The sequence below is a fragment of the Euwallacea fornicatus genome, chromosome 2, assembly GCF_040115645.1.
Source record: "Euwallacea fornicatus isolate EFF26 chromosome 2, ASM4011564v1, whole genome shotgun sequence".
NCBI lineage: Eukaryota > Metazoa > Arthropoda > Insecta > Coleoptera > Curculionidae > Euwallacea > Euwallacea fornicatus.
The window spans coordinates 203,859-223,649 of record NC_089542.1 but is presented as its reverse complement, the minus strand read 5'-3'; the positions used below and the strand labels follow the sequence as shown (position 1 = coordinate 223,649).

At 37.5% G+C, this 19,791-nt stretch overlaps 1 protein-coding gene across 1 annotated transcript; it reads right to left on the bottom strand.

The window, feature by feature from the left end:
- Positions 1 to 893: 893 nt before the first annotated feature.
- On the bottom strand, positions 894 to 19,287 carry LOC136344133 (motor neuron and pancreas homeobox protein 1-like). Its single transcript, XM_066291288.1, has 3 exons — positions 18,498 to 19,287; positions 2,175 to 2,341; positions 894 to 1,633 (listed from the first exon to the last, which is right to left on the bottom strand). Exons 1-3 carry the CDS (start codon positions 18,937 to 18,939, stop codon positions 1,376 to 1,378), a joined length of 867 nt encoding a protein of 288 aa, XP_066147385.1. The 5' UTR covers positions 18,940 to 19,287; the 3' UTR covers positions 894 to 1,375.
- Between the last annotated feature and the right edge of the window lie 504 nt (positions 19,288 to 19,791).

The following is a 19,791-nucleotide window of genomic DNA, read 5'->3' as shown; positions in this document are numbered from 1 at the left end:
TTCGATAAAAATGATTTATGGATTTCTTGAGAACGGGAAATATTAGCCGTTCGCATTTTTGGTCTTTTGAACCAGGCAGTGTGAAAGAAAAAAGATCAACGGTACACGTAAAAGTGGCGTTTAAAGGAAAATAGGGACAATTCGTTAAAAACGAATTTGGAAATATTTTTGGTACTCTGAGGGAGACGAATTTTTGCGAAACCCTAACAAATTTAGACACTTTAAACGTTTTTCTTATTTTAAAAATTGACTGCAGCGTTTAAAAAATCGCGATTATGATCCGAAAATCTTCGAAATTCTAACAGGATGTTGAAAGTTCGTAGCATTAGCAACTAGTTCTACAGACACCCAAAAAAGACAAGTACCTAATTCAAGAACCCCTTGCATTTTATCGTCATAAAACTTGTCCATTCTACTTCTCCAAACATATTAGATTTCTCATTCGAATATTACAGCCGTTTCTGCATCGCCAAATTCTAAACTGTTTCAAATAAGTAGATAATTGTCATTCACCATTATGTCCATAAAGCGACTAGAGCCACTAATTCTCTCGAGTAGTTTATACTACTTTTGCATGTTGCCAAAAGTTGAATATCTAGCTCAGGGACACCTTAAATTTGTTTTGACAATGAACTTGTTTATTCTACTTTTCCGAATCTATCAACTTTCTGTTTTGAGCACTAAATTAATTTTTACATCTCTAAATTGTAAATTGTTCGAAAAAAGCAGATTTATTACATTCACCATTACGTTCACAAAGCGGCCAGAAACTTCTAATCCGGAAAAAGATATTTTTAAATCTTCATTGTTCAAAAACACAAATAAGAGACGAAATGTTTAAAAATTCTTAATTTAATTTATCAGATCACATACAATAATAATAATGACCATAAGTAGCAATTAGGAACTGGACACATTTACATTTATCTTCAACAACTCTAGTCATGATGAGGTAGCAATAAAGAACTACATTTTACTTCGTGTGTAATATTAGTCATAACTTCACTATATACGTATGTTTGAGATCATTATATTATTCCCTACTGTCTAAATTTATTTACAATGTACAGTATTTACACGTTAGGTATGCACTTTATTGTTATGTAATGTGGAAGATGTACATTATTTACAATAAGAGATAAATAATTAAAAACACATGGTAAAATTAACAACACTTGTTGGATTCTATAAATTAGGTAATAAATAAAGTTGTCCAAAAATGCCAATATTAAATTTCAATCACTCTTGAAGGACTCGTCAATACTAAAACAACTCAATCAATTAATTTGCCTTGTGTAAGAAACTCTATAGAAAACTTTACCAAATAAATAATTTCGTATATTTCAATCTCATTTGAACTTATTGTAGAAAGTAGTTACCCAACATAAGGCCGATACAAAAGTTCATCTTCAGGTGTGATACTACTAGTTTCACTACTCTGTTGCCTAACTACTGCATTGTTTGGACTATCACTAGGTTCGGTATTGACTATTGAAGAACTAGGTTTTTGGCTATTTTGCGAGGAGCTATTCACAGGCTTGTTGAGGTCGTGTTCCTTAGCCGATTTCGCATCCAGTTGCGCCTTTTTGCTCCTCTTCCATTTCATTCTTCTGTTTTGAAACCATATTTTAACCTGGAAAAAACCGAACGTGTTGTAATTTGTTGTTGCACGGGTAGCATTAAAATACCCACAAAAGGAAAAAAAACAGTGCTATACTGTTTTCCTTTAGCACGGTGCTATAAAGTCAAGAGTAAGTAGCGACATGTAGGGATCTCGGAAACGGTATGAGATTTATGGTCGGTTAAATTGTTTGGAAAAAATCGAAGTATCCACAGGAAGTCATGTAAAAGTTTGTAGTAATAGATCTAGATGTAGGAATATGCATCTAGAGGGGAAATTCGTGTTTTTTAAATTGAGTGTTTCAAAATTTGATTTAATACCGTTCGTCGCATACCAAATCTCCACAAAGAGCGGAGATTTAGCATTCCAAGCAACATCCCTCTAAAACCCTTGGAATTGTTCTAATTCGTCATTATCAACCCGAAGGACTGATTTCAATTCATTATTTTATAACTAGAAAACTGGCAGACCAAATTATTTTCGGTTACGGGGCACTATTTTGGAACTTTATTCCCTAATAGAATTGTCCGATGATATAGCGAGCTGTTCATACCTGAGTTTCTGTCAGCATTAGGTTGGTGGCCACCTCAAACCTCTTGGGCCTGGATAGGTATTTGTTCTGCCTAAACTGTTTCTCCAGTTCGAGGAGCTGTTGGGACGTAAACGCTGTTCTTGGTCGTCTGGTTTTACCTAACAAAGCATGGCTACCCGGTGCACAACCTAAAACAAGTAATTTCTTTTTATCGTAAAAAGTTATTTTTTATAATATGGAATGTTTGCTAAACATGCGACGGGACGACAAACATGTATTTATATATAGGAATTTATTGTCTTAAAACTTATATTAATACAACATTCCCTTGTGAAATTGCACTCATTTCAGCCGGGAGGCTGAAAGTGTTCTTCTACCTTACATGAACTTATCTATGAATTTTTGCAAGTTCTTTTGTAAGGAAGCCATCGCTCGTATTTGTGACATTATCTGTTGCATTTTTTTCTGATATCTGAAATTTCCATCTAAGCAACTTTTGAGACAATTGTATTCTTTCCTGTAAAATCCCCAGTAAGTTTGTCTATCGATGATAAATTCTCATTTCAATTTCCATTTCGAGAGGATGTAAGAGAAAGAATTTTCCTAAAAAATCTCGTTCCTTAGATCTACTGAGTATTCTCTAAGCCTCTTTGCGAGAAAGTATCCCATCCTGGAGAGTTATTTTCATTGCTATTTCGTCAGATCTTCTAACGAAATTTTCGTCAGAGACTTTATATACCGAATTATGTTGTGAAATAAAACCCTTAGTTAGATTTAAAATTTGAAATGTCTTTATCAATTTCGAAAAAATTCAATTATCGGGAATATTCTTAAAGTTTTTTCATGAAAAAAAATGTCCTGAAACAAAATTTGTTTGGTATTAGTCAGATTTCAGAATGGAACGTTTTATGGAAAAATAGGTTTTCCAAAAATGTTCCCGAAATTCCTTTTTCCAATTTCGAGAATTGAAAATTAATCATTTAAATCGAGAATCGAAAACGATTATGGAGCTACAATATTTTGTCTTGCAGGAGCAGTGTGCGGTCGTGCAATTAAGCTGAGGTTCACATACTTAAATGACCATTTTGCTGCCTATACGAACGTGGCATGATATCATATGGTGGTTGTCGCGTGATTACTATTAATCTCGACCAACTCTTTAATTGGACGCCATCGAGAAATTTAGGCTGTTTCTCGGATTAATCAACAATTAATGGCCCGACAGAGGCTTATTTTATTATTATTAGGGCCGTCTAATCTTTTCCTGATTGCGAGCCCGTTCGTGGGTAATCAATAGTCCTGATTTATTGCTTTGAAATTCGCTGCTCCAGTGTGGAAATCGGAAAGTCCGAAGTTTCAACTGCTTCCAGTACAAATTGCCTAATGATTGCAATGATTCTTAGAAACACTCTTCTAAATTAAACTAATTCGCTTGGATGCGATCTAGCCGTGACAACTCATCGACGAGGAGGATTAAGCGTAGGGGAAATTAAGAGAAAACCTCTTTTCTACTCATGTGAAAAATCTCCCTCTACAATTTATATAATAAACAATTTATCGGTAATAGCAATAATCGTCATTATGAGTAATGTAATTAGCGAAAGAAAAATCGAAGTATCAATAAAGCAATTACGCTTATTGGCTCAGAGTTTAGCGAAATTGCCCAATTTAACAGATGATTAAATACAAGTGCAATTTGTTATCAAAACATGGTCCAAATGCATCAGACGCGAAACATTTTAAGGGTAAAGTGAAATCCTCTTTTGCCACCCCTCTTATTTCATTCTTTATGGGCCTTACTTCTTCTGTGAGGGTTAAATTAGGGTGTCGTTAAATGTATTACGATATTAAATTATCATGACAATGGCACAATCAGGGGTGCTGGTGATAAATACAGTGCAAACATACGGACCTTTTGGCCACAGGTTTTATACGCGCAATATGCTGACAAATTAGAAAAGACGACGAGGACGATGGGTATTTACGTAAACAATCGAGTAATGTTTTTGTCCTGAATATTCAGCAGAACGGTGGTTTTGTTTATGGAAAATTTTTAGTGAATTTTCACATCTGCGAAAATGCAACGATGCAAGGCAATGCTACCCCTTCACGGGTGTGAGCGTGAAACTACAGACATATCGCGATTATTAGCACAAAAGGCATGATTGCCCTGTAGTGCTACCTTGTCACCTATGCTCGCTTGCTGTCACGTGCAAGCTAAGGAGAAATCGAACGAACAATCGTCGAAAGTCTCGGAATCAAATTCCGTCACTAATTACGTCATTAGGCACATTATGCGCGTTAGATTAGACTACGTCTAGTGATCACACGGCAGTCGAGATGTTGACCTGAGATGATGACCCGAGAATAAGATAGCTCGTGGCTTCTTCCACGAAATTCCCGATCCATAAGCATTCCTCCAAAGTAAACAAAGCTCTCACTCGAAACTTATATAATATTCCAGGACAGTAAAATCCCAGTAAGCAGGAGGGCACAAGGGGGAAAACTTTGCTGTAAATCAGATCAAAAGTGATGCGGATGTTTTAAATCCCTCCAGTGAATCGGGCGATTACTTTTTGATATATAGCGATATGCGAGGAGCTCACTGCGTATAAATCGGCAATATTAGGGTCTGCTCAATAGGGCTCAAGGAACGATTCTCGGCTAATCGGGATCACTTTTATTAAATTTTATTGGAACCCTATGATTGTTAGGTATATTTATTTCTTTGTTTTTTCATTTTATCGCCTATTCCAGTCGGTTATTGGAACGATATCCATTTCGATTTCCATGGCGTTGCCCACCAGAGGCGATTCATCATACGACGTTATCTCGGTGCCGGGTTAGGGAGAAACTCCGTCGAGCAACCATCGGTCGAACGTTTTCGAACGAATGTCAAAACCGCCAGTTTTTCTTTGGTTTTCAATTATAGAAAAATGCTCTAAATTTCGCCGTTACACGAATCCTACAGAGACTTCGGCAATGTAAAAGTTCGAGCTCTAAACTTAGAGGCAATTATATGATTCAGAAAACAGACACTTCCGTTCTAATCGACTAATCGAAATGTGATTTGGAACATCGATTGTCTCGAGATGACGAGTAAAAATAATAAATGCGATGTAGAGCACCAAGTCGAAGGAGGATGATCTAATGGTCATGATGTGTATGCAAATGAAGCGATTTCAGTGACGCTAGATCGAAATTTCGAGTTGGAACCGATGAACGAGAATTCGATTTAGAGCATGAATTGTTTTCGATGGCTCTAACTTTATCGTTTCAAATACAACGCACGCAATGCGTTATTATACACAGCTCGTCGTAAAAATTGCGCCTGTTTTAATGATTTTTTAAAAATACAATGACAGCACTATACAAAATAAATCGTGAAGCTTGCGAGTAGACCGAAGTCCAGAAAGTCTCTAAAATTCTAATAATATGTGTAACCACCTTGAAAGTTTACGTCCTCAGAAACTCATCTGAGGATGCTTCTAAGAAAATGGTCAATTTCCTCTTGAGGTAACGCATTCCAGACAACTTGGATTGAACTTCGTAACTCTGCTAAAGTAAATCATGGGTTCTCCACCATAGTGACTCTTTGTGCATTGTCCTGCTGAAAAAGCACGTTTCCAATGCGTTGAACGTGTGACGTAGTTATTGGTTCTAACACTTCCTACATACAGGATGTTTCTTAACTACGTGTAAAAAATTTAAAGGCGTAATCCTCGACTGATTTTGAGTCAAAAATGTCTAATGAACATATGTCCGCAAATGCCTTGTTTCCAAGATACAGGGTGTTGACTGAAAGACGTTGGAAAAGGTTTGGTGGTATTTACTAACTTGTTTATTGTTAGTTTTTTTTTGCTACTTCCACTACCATATATAGTCAGTGTTATTTTGGTGTTTTACTCTCTAAAGTGAAAGAATTTAGTAAATTTTTTACACGTAGTTAGGAAACACCCTGTATAACGCACGGCATTATATGTAAAATCTAATCAATTGCACTACTAATACAACCAAATGCACAATCCAATTTTAGTTGAGTTTGATGCATTAATCAATTAAAAATGCATTAAATATGCATTAAATTAATTAATCCAGGTGTTGCAACATTTATTATAGGTAGAATACTTGTTTTAATCCCTAGAGGAATAATCTAACTTGGACCTATTTCACGTTCGATGTAAAAATCCAAAGCATTCAAGGAAATGGCGATTTAGAACGGCGCTTGCTCTGGGGGTCTTGAATTTGTGTCGTATCATTTTAGATAGAACATGTAATTCGTACATTTACATACATACATTTGGACTGCTGATTAATACTCTAAATTGCGCTTGTTTCATGCTCTATTTAAAAATTTAAATCTTTTTAACGATATCGAGATTGGAAATACAAAACAGAAAGGTGATTTAGAACAACAATCACACGGGCATCTGTAAATACCTAATTTTAATCCAACATGCGATGCATTTTTGCATATTTTGAACTCGTGAGAATTTGTTTGTGGGGATATATAGTATCTATTCCGTTTACATTTGGCTCCGATGCGCCACTAGGATTTAGACATAATAGCGTTATTATTAGTCAAAAGTCCCCGTGTGTGTTAATACATTTTGGGTCCTAGAGAAATGTTCTAAACCATTGAGCTTGATGTTCTATGTGTGACAAAATCTAATAGTTGTTGAGTCCGATGATTGACAACGCGAGTTCTCACTACGCATCTAAAACTGACTTGAACATTTTTTAAATATAGAACAGTGCTCTAAATTCTGTTAGCTTTATATGCAATTTAAAAATGGGCCTACCGGCAGACATTCCGCCGTAATGATCTGGTTCAAATTGAATGCGCCGTGCGTGTCCGGATTTAGAACCTTAGAGAAATGCTCTAAATTTTATTTTCTATATTAAAAAGTGCCAAGAGAGATGAGAAAACAGCTGTGTCGCTTTGAGAGGAATACTTTGCGCTTTTTAACATATTCCGAACTCCCGAGGAAAGTTCTAAATTTTGTGAGCTCCATACGGGCCCTCATCAATCAACAGGACCAAACACGTAAACGTGTTGTAAAAAACCACCCCGTATATTTTAACATATATCGAACCCTAAGCAAACGGTCCAAATTTTGTTAGTTTCACAGTTTCGTGTGATATATCAAAATGTAAATCTATCTGGCACTGAAGTTGAAATGGCCTGGATATTTTAACATATTTGGATTCGATAAATTTAAAGTTCCTCAGTTTCCATGCTCTAAGTTTATCAAAATATAATACTTCCTGAGACCGAGGGCTGGAATTGGGAGTTTTCGTTGCTCAAACATAGATGTGCACGTAACTGTTGTTTTCGATAGAGATGTTAACTTTAATATGTTTTAAACCTAAAGAAATGTTCTAAATCATTCAGCTATGTGTTCTATGTTAGAACGTATTGATTCGGGAAAGCAACAGACCGAAGGTTGGAAATGCGAGTTCTCGTAGAGCACGCCCAGATGTGGACGTAACAGTGTTGATCTAATTCTGATACTCCGCATATTTGAACACATTTCAAACTCTGCACAAACGTTTCCATTTTTTCAGTTCAGGTTCTGTTCCACAATATGAAACGTTCCGAACCACGGAGGTGGGAAGTAACAATTGTCGTAAAGTGAAATGAGAATTCTCAATTTAGAGCGTGAATCGGTTTGGGCTGCCAGAGATGGCGCTTTAGATTTGACACGCATCGTCCAACGACAGATGGCACCAGCACCTTCCCGTCGGACATCTTCTCGTCGCATTGTCTTTTTGAGGAAAAAGAACCCTGAACACGAGCTAATTAATTAGTTGCCCTGCCGTAGCAGGACAAAAAGAGAAAGAGTGGAATAATCGCGGCTTTATGAAGGGTGTTCGCCTTCGACCTACGCAAATTGGAGGGGAGGATTCGGAATCCATCCCCCTTCAGAGAGGGCCGACCTATGCGGTTTCGGGGATTTTTCACGGCTAATTTGTATCCCGTTGAATGCCACATGTGTTATTTGCTTCGGCGATACGTTACATGTTAGTTAAGTTTTATTGCAGGGCTGCGATGTTGATTCTATAAATTTGCAATCTGTCGCTTTTCCATTCAACCATTCAACGCCTAAACGGCTCCTTATTGTGCCGGCGATGATGAATATGCAGCTTATTTTGATTGCTCGCAATTAACCACCCTTTGAGCTGCACGACCCTTCGGAAAGGGATATTTTGTAACTGTGCGAAAAGTTAATTTCTCGGTCATCAAGTGGTAATTAATTATTATTAGACAGACGCGGTTGATTCTTTGCAATGTGGACTCTTCTGTAATATTCATCCGAAATCAAACAAATATGATTAGAAAGCACATTTGTAATCTTATACAAATAATAATATAAATCAAAATTAATAAATATCTACAATTGATATTACTTATCTGAAGGTAATCTGTGCTTCGTTATATTAAATTAAATCCGAGTATAAATCCCTATTTAATGAATTGGGTTACAGAATTAAATGTTGTGTTCCTGAGCATAATCGCTATTTCTAAATTATTATCTGAATCTGATACAGATGGTCAATTAATCCGAATATTATTAGCCAAATCAAAACTGACGTTTTCCCATTGTTTGTAAATGGGAATTAAGCTGAAATAATGAAAATCGATTTGAGCGATAAATTATTTCGATTGAAGATGGAGAACGGCATTCAAATATGGGGTGTCGGACGGACGAACGTGCATATGATAAATGAAAAAATGAAATTTTGAATTGAAATGGGAAGAAAGTAGTTAGATGGTGTCCGAGAAATGGACGTTCGAGACCGCTCTTTCGCCATAAATCCTCTGCCAATTAAAAAAAAAACTGCAGCAGCGTCTACGATATAAAATCAAGGGGCGTTCGGGTCAACTCGAAGTGGGCGTTTAAAAATGTTGGAAACAGGTTATAGAAATAAAGCTCCCTTTTAGCTTTATGTCATATACAGGGTGTCCGGAAATTAGAGGCGCATATTTCGGGGGGTAACTGTACGACAAAAAATATGCAAGAAGCCTCATATCGGCGAATGGGCCCTAAGGAAGTTGACCCTTTTACAAAGTGAACTCCAAAGATGGTTTTTCGTTGATGTAGTCGAAACGTTTGAAGTAATGAAATTTTGACTATCAACTCAGACTTTTATGGTAAATCAGAGAATTCAAACGAAATAAAAAAAAAAAATTCTGACGCATGTTACACAGGGCCGGCTCGGGGCATTTTGGGCCCTAACTTTTTGCTTGTACCCTCAAAAATCATGATTTGGAATATTTACCTTCCGGACACCCCGTATATTCTAATTCAAGACCACTCGGAAAGCAACCCTAGGCAACACTAACATACCATGTTCACTTTGCCTAAAAGTAACCCATTTAACTTGACAAAAAGGGACCCTAAAGCCGTCAATACCACGCTCAGGTTTCGCACGTGGTACGTGTTCTCCTTGTAAAACGCAAATATGATAAATCTGAAGATTGGTCTAAATTGTGCCATTAATTAGGTCAGTGTCGCCTTGTGGGGTTTACGTGTCCATAACTCAACAAAAAAAAAAAAAATGTGCAATGCTAAACATGAAATTCATTGGCGTGACATGTCGCGAAAGAATTTAAGATTATTTCGAATATTTCGCAGTTTCTCCCATGAATTTATTTTCCAAGATTTCTGTCTGTTGCAGTGTTGCGTCTATCCTGATTTACCTTTGAATATCAAATATTTAAAGAGGACATTATCCATCTTAGAACTACGCAACACTCATTGGGGTAGTATGGTCCAAAGGTATTTGGGATTTTTCGAACGTCCTTTCGGACACAGATTGTTCTTGTTCATACTTCTTGTCTTGCACGTATTGCATGCAATCCCAACTTAATTTGAAAGTATAAATAGTTACAAGGAGTGTTGCCCGCTACAAACCTACGTCAAAGTCAATGGTGTAGCGCGGTTTTATCAATAATTAGTATTTTTTGAAAAATTGTTTAATTTCTCCTGTGCATTTCGATTCGCGAGATTCTCCTCTTGCAGGTGTTGCATTTTCCCATCCACTTTGAAAACGTCGATATTGGAAAAAACGATGCGTTTACGAGTTACATCAAAGGCAACGACAGTAAGATTCACAGCGTCGTCTCTTGAGGAGTCCACCCAAATAAACATTAAAAAAATATGATATTTCGGAGTTTTTGATGTGATATTCAATCCCGAAAATTACCAAAAAAAAAAAAAAAAAAATCTCATTCTTTTTGCGGATTGCTTGACCCTGGCCATCATACAAAAAGTGCTTCGCTACTGGCTCCTTTTAGCTGATATCTAGAATGTGATAATTTTTGTGATAAACCCGGCTTCAAAACTCCCACATATCCCATGATAACTTTTGATAACGAAAAAGCCGGAGCAGAGAGAGCATAACTGGCGGGCATACAGCGAAATTTAAATGGGATCCGAGGTCCAATTTCACGGTTGCATGGATTAGTGTTTGGACTGACTGTTCCCTGCGCATTATATGTGATAATTAAATGCAAATTGTAGCTCATCTAAGCGGCCTTGCTGAAAACAGCCAACTCTTGATGAACTGTAATTGGATTATGCCTAACAATGAACATCAGCGAATTGCGAATGAGCTTTCTCCTGCTCTTTTAGCGTCGTTCTCGGCCCGCTCACGAAACGATTTTGTTAATCGTGTCTTAGCTCCAGTTTTCGTATACATTCGGGTCCGAGCAACGCTTTTCTTTCGCTCAGTTTTAGTTTACCAAATCAACTTTTTCTTCTATACAGGGCGACCAGCGAAACTCTGAATAAAATGGCGAAGGCGCCGCCCAATTACCCTTTTAAGATGGCATTTTATAGGGTTTTTTTACAATTCCACAAAAGTTTACATCCCAATAAAACAGCTCTCAAGCTATTGAGTTTATTGCTGCCGGCCTATTTCTTATAATCAAATTATCAAAATTTATTGTCTGCTGTTTGCCTTTTGAATCGGCTGTTTAAGAGGATGGAGGGCAATCAGTCGAAATGGTTTATTTCACGCAGTTTTTGCCCCGTGTGTAAATTGGGTTCCATTCTATTTCATTAGTGGATTAACAGTAGCCCCGAATGGGCCGAAAGCCCTGCAGGCCGAGGGAAGGGAAAACGAGGCGAAATGCGTCATCTTATTGACAAAACAAACAATCTGACTGACGAGCTGCTGTGAAACGTCACGAGAACGGTAAATTCGGCATGTAAACACATTCTAACATGATCAACGCTACATTAGATCAGACAAGTTTGTACTGGAAGCACTATCTGGAATAGAATTTTGCTCTATTAGGTTAAAGTGGGGAAACTGGAATTATCTTGGTTCTGCTAGAATTTCCGTTCATATCTGGGGTTAATTGTGGCAGGCGCAGGCAAAGAAATAATTTAAGGCGTTACCTAAGAGCCAATAGATCGAAGTACTGGCAACTTAATCTGAAAGATATTTCACGCGGATAACGGGAACTACTCTGTGCATTTACCTCAAGCAAGTTATCCTCTAGATAAAATAAATGTTTCGGGGCGATACACAAAACAGCATTTATTGGTGAAATATCACGGTTTAAACTAAGGCACATAATACATCGTTATAAATGACATACAGGGTGTCCCCGTTAATGTATCGCAGTTGTTACTACTTTTTCATTCGGACTGTCCCCGAAACTATGGTACAAACGAGTAGAGAGTACCAAAGAGTAAAAATATAGCAATTGGGAAAACTTGCCTTATGCAACAGTTTCTAATTAACTTCCCATTGCTCGTGGGGAGTTTTAGCTGCTGTCAAATAGGGATTTGTATACTAAAGACTTTAAAAAACCCAAAAGAAATTACTCTGATAGATTCGTGGTGGCCGCAGATATTCACTACCCCGAACAATCGATGAAAACGATGAAAACAGCGAAGTGGGAAATTCACATTTAAGAACTCCCTTATATGTATGGGACAATCAGTGGGAGCACCGTCTTCTATGTATCGCACACATTGATTTTAGGCTAGAAGAATGTCCTCCAAAATTTGACGTGATTTCTCAAGGATCTGAAAACCGTTCCCCATTCAGATTTGCTGTTGACTTGATGTTTTTCCCATTAAATAAAGATTTTTTCATGTCTTTAAAGGAGCTACTTGTCCAATTAAATATACCTTTCTTTGTAAATGTTTTTTCGTGCGTGAGCAATACGTTGCAAAGAGCAAAGGATCACGATGTCATTTCTGGAGTAACAAGTAGACGAAATCAATTTTCAGTTGAAACTCCCTTGGTGATGAGTTTTGAACGGGCGTGAAGTGATATGGAAACAGCTTCTCTTTCCGTAGATGTATAGAAATTGACAATTTTCTAATCACCTTTAGAGGTAAGTCTGGTGACAGTCTCCGAATCCTCCGGTATTCGCCCGAAGATTTCCTCTTCTTAATTCACAGTGGGAAAGTTCGTTCTTCCATTATCGACTTACTGCTGCTCTATCCATATCGACGATTGCACGAACGAACCAGTGGCACCCAGCTTATCGCAAAGTCGCTTGGAAGTTGGATGATCTGAGCGCCCATTATTTAGATACGTTTCCGGGCAACTTTCAGCAGTGCGAGTTCTAAAATTTTATGAAAAATTAAACGAAGACGATCATCGCGAACCTCAGAACCAGGTCGAATCCGTCATCATTTCCTTCTACATTTTTTGAGGTGGACCTTTCTTAGGTCTTGACACGTTGCGATTCCCCGGAGAAACCGCAAAGATGAAATGCCTAACCTTTTAATCCCAAACGGCCGTACAGGGAACTGACGAAATTCAAAATGCGTATACGCAAATGAGCACACTTAAAACAATGCTTCCTCGTCATTAGCCGACGACAATAAGACACAAAAACAAATTCATATATATTCCGGCAACGCTCCAATTCCAAACTTTCCCTGGAAATGGCAGTATTACTTTCCGCCATTAAAACCATCCCAGAGCTCCCTCGCAGAATTAAAGGTATCCTGGCAACATTGGCTAATTCCGTCCGCCCCTTGCTCGTTCCCGACTTTGCAATTAACTAACTTGATTTGGGAGATCCCTTTTCGAGGATCTGTTCACAATGTGTTGTCAATGTTTTGTTTCTCCGCATCCCGGTGCTTTAGACTGGAATACGAATGCCTTTGTTGTTTAAAGAACCATTTTCCTCTTTTCTTCTTAGAATATCCCGTATTTATGGTATACTTCACAACCCTCTCCTGATAATCACCCTTTTAATTAGCGGTGAAGCAGCCCTTTTACGCTCCATTAACGATTTCCCAGGATAATTAACTCACATCGAGGTAATGCGGCAATTTAGGAAAGCCGTCCGTCTCTAGGCGCAGAGTAAATTACAACGACGAGATGATAGATGGCGGCACCGTATTTTTTCTTAATAACCAAGATCCGGCAACCTTCCTATAACCCGTAAACAAAATTCATGTATTCTTGCGAGTAATGAAGGTTAAGAGTTTCGCAAGTTTTGTTCTTTAACATACCCTTAAAGCCAGACGGACGAGGGATGTTGCCCCCTTCCCGTTTTAGTTTAACTGGTGGTACATGCTTCATTTTTGAAGACCTTTTAGCTGTCGCTGAGACACGGAGGAAGGGGGGAGTGAGTCTAAGACGCGCCCTCAGTTCGATTTATCTACAGCAAAATCACATCTGACACCGAGATCACATCCCTTGAATAATACCGAGACACTTTATCTGTGGACCCAAGTTCCGCTAGCTGTGTAGCCGGAGTTGTTGTAATTTAAGAGGCCATTATTGTTCTTCGTGGTAGGGCCTGTTATTGACAGAGAAATTTCAACAGAAGAGAAATATAGTCACAGAAAGTACCCACGAACCTTCACGCGTAATATACACTGGTGAGCATATAATTCGGGTCACTTCGAAATTTTTAAATATAAATGTATCGAAAGAGAAGTAATATTTTTCGCTGGCATACCGGCATTGCTTCATGAAATTTCGGATCATTGGAAAAATGTTTACGGTTCTGCATGGTTCTACCATGAAAAAAAAAAGATTGATAAAATACCTTCAATAACTATGCATCCTCTTTATCAGTTCCATTCAATTGTTGTTCACTTTAGGCGAATTGGTTAAAGGTGTTCTCTTTAACTTCAAGTTGCGCTAACAGCAGAAAGGCAAAGAGAGGGGGAAATACGCGATATTAACGTCATTATGAGTTTTTTTTCGGTAGCACAACATTGTGTTCAAAAATGTTACAGTGCTTGGGTAATGGACACCCTGTACAATACATCGGTTATTTGGGTACGGGATCGTGTTTTTTTTACCATTTACCCTTAACAAGGTTAAAGAACCTCAGAATCGATAAAGGCTATCCTTTTTTATTTTTTTGGAAGTTAGGAAGGCAAAAATTTCGAAAATACTGAAGTGACCCGAATTTTATGCTCGCCAGTATATAAAAGCATCGCCATGCGATTTGATGTTAAATATACAAACGATTCGTAAAAACTTGCAGGGCCCTAGATGTTTCTTCAGCAAGAACAGTGGAGTCTTGCATTGCAGTCGAGTCCAAGATCGGTTCGAATTAGTCAGAAATCCGGTTATATGTAGAGCCAGGGTTAATTCAGGTTAGTTCAGATTAAGCAGCGACTCTCCAAAGTTTCAAAGGATCTGAAGTTTCTCCTCGGAGGGCCACAGGGAGCAATACACAAGACTAAATTCCAACACACAGAGTCACCAAATATATTTATGAACCCCCACCAGGATATTACGGAGAAATATTGTAACACGATTTTATTCAAAGTTTACATCTTATGGAAAAACTTGCAGGGTGAAGTGCACCGAAATAAATTTATATGGATTGCCTTCAGGTGCATTTCCACATCGGAAACAGTTAAATAAGGTGATATTTTTGGGGAAAAAATTTCCATATCGATTTCCCCATATTAAGAATCGTGCGAAAATTTGCGCAACGAGAGAGATGAAGAATATACTTGAAGTTGAAAACACTGAAATTGTTGTCTTTGAACGCGTGTTACTTGCGTTTGAACTGTAATAATGTAATGCTCGAAAAAGCTAAAAAAAAATCGCAAGGGGTTAGCACCAGAAGTCGTGCAGGCCACGGAACCGGTCCGTAGTACTTACGACACTTTTGGTTTTAATGGTACTATTAAGAGTCGATAATCCATTCAAACAAATGTCTCAACTTCCATAACACCGCGTTCTTGCATATGAATAGGTAAACTCAAGGTAGCATGACCAATAAGAAATTTACCTATTATTCCTTCCAAGTATTAAATAAATCTCAAGAGGGGGCAATGAAAACAATATTTGTCGCCGACAATTAAATTGCTATTTGATTGTGAACCTTTAAGGACAGTTTTTGCCGTCGAAGGCAATACACATAATAAATTAATACATAGGTCCAGAAAGCGTGAAGGCCAAGAAACCACACGGTACATTACACCTACACCATTTTTTCAAATTTTATATCGACTATTTGAGATGAAAGCAACCTATATACATATATATATATATATATATATATATATATAGGTATATATAAATTATATTTTTTACAAACAAATTCCCGGTTAGAACAATAGAACATCGCGTATGGTCAGCAGTTCAATTATTATTTCGTTGTAAGTTTTTGAAGACAGTTCGAACGACCTCGACTAATCCGGTTACATTTCTGTTTATCTTCTATAATACATTTATACAATTTTTGCCACTTCTGTTCAACCATAGCTACAAAATCATAGATAAAAATTAAAAAAAATAGATAAGAATTGCTCACATTTTCATTATAATAGACCTAAGAGTAAACCCATATTTTGGATGACTCCATAGAAAAATATCACAAAAGATCAAGTCCGGCGAGCGGTCAGGACAGGGAACCATCCATTAAAATGTCTGTGCCATTTTGCAACTTTTACAAGTATGGTTAAATGCTTAAAGAAAAAATTGAATTGGGCGTAAGGAACAGAATTGGAAAAGTAACTTACGATTCTTTCCTGAATGCGGTATCCCATCTCCAAAGCCATATATAATATAATACAGTTTTTAACGTTTCTGTTTCATATCTATTAAAATATTTCTGTGTATTCCAATATCTTTGTTCTTACTACTGCAACAAAAGGACAATGTTCCATTGTGTTGCGTGATTTCATTTAAAACGGCAAACATCAAAGAATAAACTGGAAGTTGCTGACACAAACAAGAATTGCGACTTGTTGCCACAATGGAAACACCTTAGTCACCGTTCCAGTTGCTAAAATCTCGATGTATTTCTGTACACAAATTAACGAAAAAACAATCCGTAAAAAAGTGTTCTTATTATTCCTTTGATAAAAAGCGGTTTGGGTGAACACCCAGTGGGGACATGGAAACACTTGCCGCCGGCAATTAAACTATTCCTCCCCAAGTAAAAATCCTTTTACAAGTGAACCGACAGAGAATTCACTATAGTAACAATTGGTTTCTACCACTCCAAGAGAAATATTAACCCCCAAGTTGGAAGATATGCCATTTTTCTTCGCAAACGTCCCCTTCAGTTGTAGCCGAAATTCTATATTTTGCTTTGATCTTCCGAGAAATGGAAAATTAAAATTCCACGAACTGCCACCGAATTCTACTAATATCCGATTTAAATTTCAATAAAATGAAAAATACCACCAAATTAACTTAATAAAGATCCGAATTTAGTATCTATTCTCAAACCAAATTGGCCATAATAATAGATAACAAAGAGTGTGAAATAAATGGAAATATGAAGAGATCATCTATCGGAGAACAACTTGGACACCCTTTGTCTTCGAAACGGTCCGTTGTCTGGGACCCTTGTATTAATCAGAATATCTCCTGTCGAAATACTTCTACATCGTCCCTGTATTTCTACTTTGGCGCTATGTGTTTCAATTCAAAAATACGTTCAGTACGTCTCTCTATTTACTAGTATACCGGTACAGAGTAAGGGTAAAAACATAATGAAGCATCGTCCCTCGCCGGACACCCCAACGTTCTCGACGAATTTTCATGTTATAACGAACCTCTGCAGCATTCAGTATGCACTAAATAATTGACCTATCACAGCCATTAAAATCCAGCAATTCCCGAATTTCCATAATATCTTCCATTTGATTTTTTATTACTGGTTCTTCCGTGAATTAGCGTCAAAATTTTTCTGAAAACCCGCAGCATTTTTTTTTAATCTCGAACTTCATATGAATTTGGTTAATTTAAAGTCATATAAAGGACAACTTTGTCTTTGTTTTTTTCATAATTTTAAATTCGGTATAGGTACGCCCCTGATTTATTCAAATTGATTTTCAGAACTAGAAATATATATATATTTTTTAATATTTACTTCGAATATTCAAAATTTAGTAAAAGAAAATCAAGTTTCATGTCAAGCAAAACTCGATTTTTTTAAATGTTTATTTCCTTCCTCAGTACAACCCTTATTTTTTCATGGAAGTAATACAAAGTTTGTAGGATATAGGAAAGTTAGTGACGTTTTTCGTTTTTACACATATAAGTCTCTGGGAATTTTCACAATTTTGTATGATATACAATTTTTCCTTGGCGTTTTAACTTTCTTAATCCCTTTTGATACTACTCTAATTCTTTTGATATTGCTGTTCCTTACTTGAAAATTATGTCTTGCACGCACCCATTTTTGTTAGTTTAAAATGGACGTTTTTAAAATTATACAGAACCCTTATAATGCTCAATATGCATTAACTCATTAACGGGTTTTCAGACCCAGTAATTTTCCAAAATTGTTTTTTATTTAAATTTGTTTTGGTTCTTGGCTTTAAAACGCATCTAGCCCGCTGCTATTGGCCAGGTAAATAAAAACGCAAAATGTTCATATTATAGATCATAACTTCCTCGTTACTCAAACAAGCATTGCGCTATAAATCATTGGCGCATCATCGCCTTTTAAAATTCCGCAATATTTCGAACTTTTTTACATACATTTCGTTGGTTGATTGCTTCTTAACTGAAAAAAATTGTGATGTTTACGCCCTGATTGCTAGAAATCGCTAAAAATTTCGTCTTACAGTCGGTGGCAAATCTAGGGGGAGGGGGGGCAAATGGGACCGTAGCCAAAGTACCGAATACTGCTCGAAAACATTTGCCGCCGGCCGTTAAGTTATTATTTCGCTGTAATATTATCGTTTTAAGAAATCAATTATAGGTTTTGTGGTTAAAAATCGAATAAATCGAAAAGAGCAAAGGATATTTATGACGTTTCATGTTGCACGATCTGAAATTAGGTGTTCGCCAGACTTTAACTTTAATCGACTCTCTCATAAATCACACGATGCGATCACTTTCCGGCAATTCAGAAGCAACATAAAGACTTACCGGCTAAATCCTGCAGCCTTGGATAAAACATCCCCGTCCTCGCCAACCACTCCATTTGAATCTGATGAAACTGATTATGGGGATTCACCGGAATGTGCACTTTCTGCATCAAACTACCTTCTAAGCTCTGGAAAGCGGAGCTTTGAGGGGTTGTCTGATACGTGTACAGAGCGTTCGAATTCAAATAACTATTGTGGTTTAACAGTCCGGGTCGGGGGACGAAGGCCGTGGTGGTAACTTCTTCGCAGCCAGGCGAAATCGGGGGACTTTGACTTCTTGTGGAGTTGGAGGAGTTGCTCCTCGCCTCTGATGGACTCGTGGCCCTTTCCTCGTTCCGAGACAACAAAGCGTCAATGCAAAAGGATCCTTTTGGTTCGTGATGGATTTTTGTGGTGTCCAGTCTTTTCGTGTCTTGATGGAACTCTGCGGAGGGATGGTGCATGGCTGTTGGCACTGAAACTACTTTAAACGACCGCTTCAATCTCCCGTGATTGTCAGTAAAGATCAATTTATCAGTTATACGAGACTTAACGGCAGCTCAGTGGCAGATAGACTAAACGATTTGAAATGTATTATCCTAATAATATGAGACATTACATGAACATTAGACGATACATTACACACTCTCCAGCACTGCGCGCTGACACTTAGACCCCATTGGGTGGCGGCGCTCTGGCCCCGCCCTCAACCCCTATGTTAGGAGGTCGTCGCCTAGCAACCGGTGACTTGTAGCAAACGATTCTCGACCTTCCGACCTAGGCATTTTGTGATTAAAGTTTCATAAGGTGATTCGGAATCTCCGTCGAAAGCTAAACCTCGTTAATTCTTAGTGGTTTCTCACTTTGTTCCAATTCAGTAGATTTTAGGACTTCTAATGGATTACTAATTGGATTCGATTGTTTCATTTGTAAAGAGCATTTGGCAAACAACAGAGGAGTCTAATTAATTTTGTTTATTGCTGTTGGGAGTGGTTGCTAATGCCTGAGGTCGTAAGTGTGAAATATTGCGTTTGCATAAGGATCACGGCCAAGTATTCACTTGTTATGAACCTATGCTTACCGTTAATAACAGCTATGTGTTTGTCAGTTGTTTTAACAAACGCTGCAGGTTACGTTCGGATCAACGGTGCTCATATGGCGGAACGAGATCAAATATTTTAGAAATAAGATTCCTTTTTCTCGAACTATCTCCTGTTTACAGTCGTAGATTCTTTATTGAAAATTGCAAATGTGATGCGAGTTAACTAAAGTATGCCTAAGAAACTATTTAAGTTTTTAAAAATCTTGCAGGTAAA

Coding starts and splice junctions, on each gene's coding strand:
- LOC136344133 (XM_066291288.1), bottom strand. CDS start 18,939: ATGCACCATCCCTCCGCAGAGTTCCATCAAGACACGAAAAGACTGGAC. Junction 2,342..18,497: donor AAGGCTGCAGGATTTAGCCG/GTAAGTCTTTAT, acceptor TACTTGTTTTAG/GTTGTGCACCGGGTAGCCAT. Junction 1,634..2,174: donor TAATGCTGACAGAAACTCAG/GTATGAACAGCT, acceptor GGTTTTTTCCAG/GTTAAAATATGGTTTCAAAA.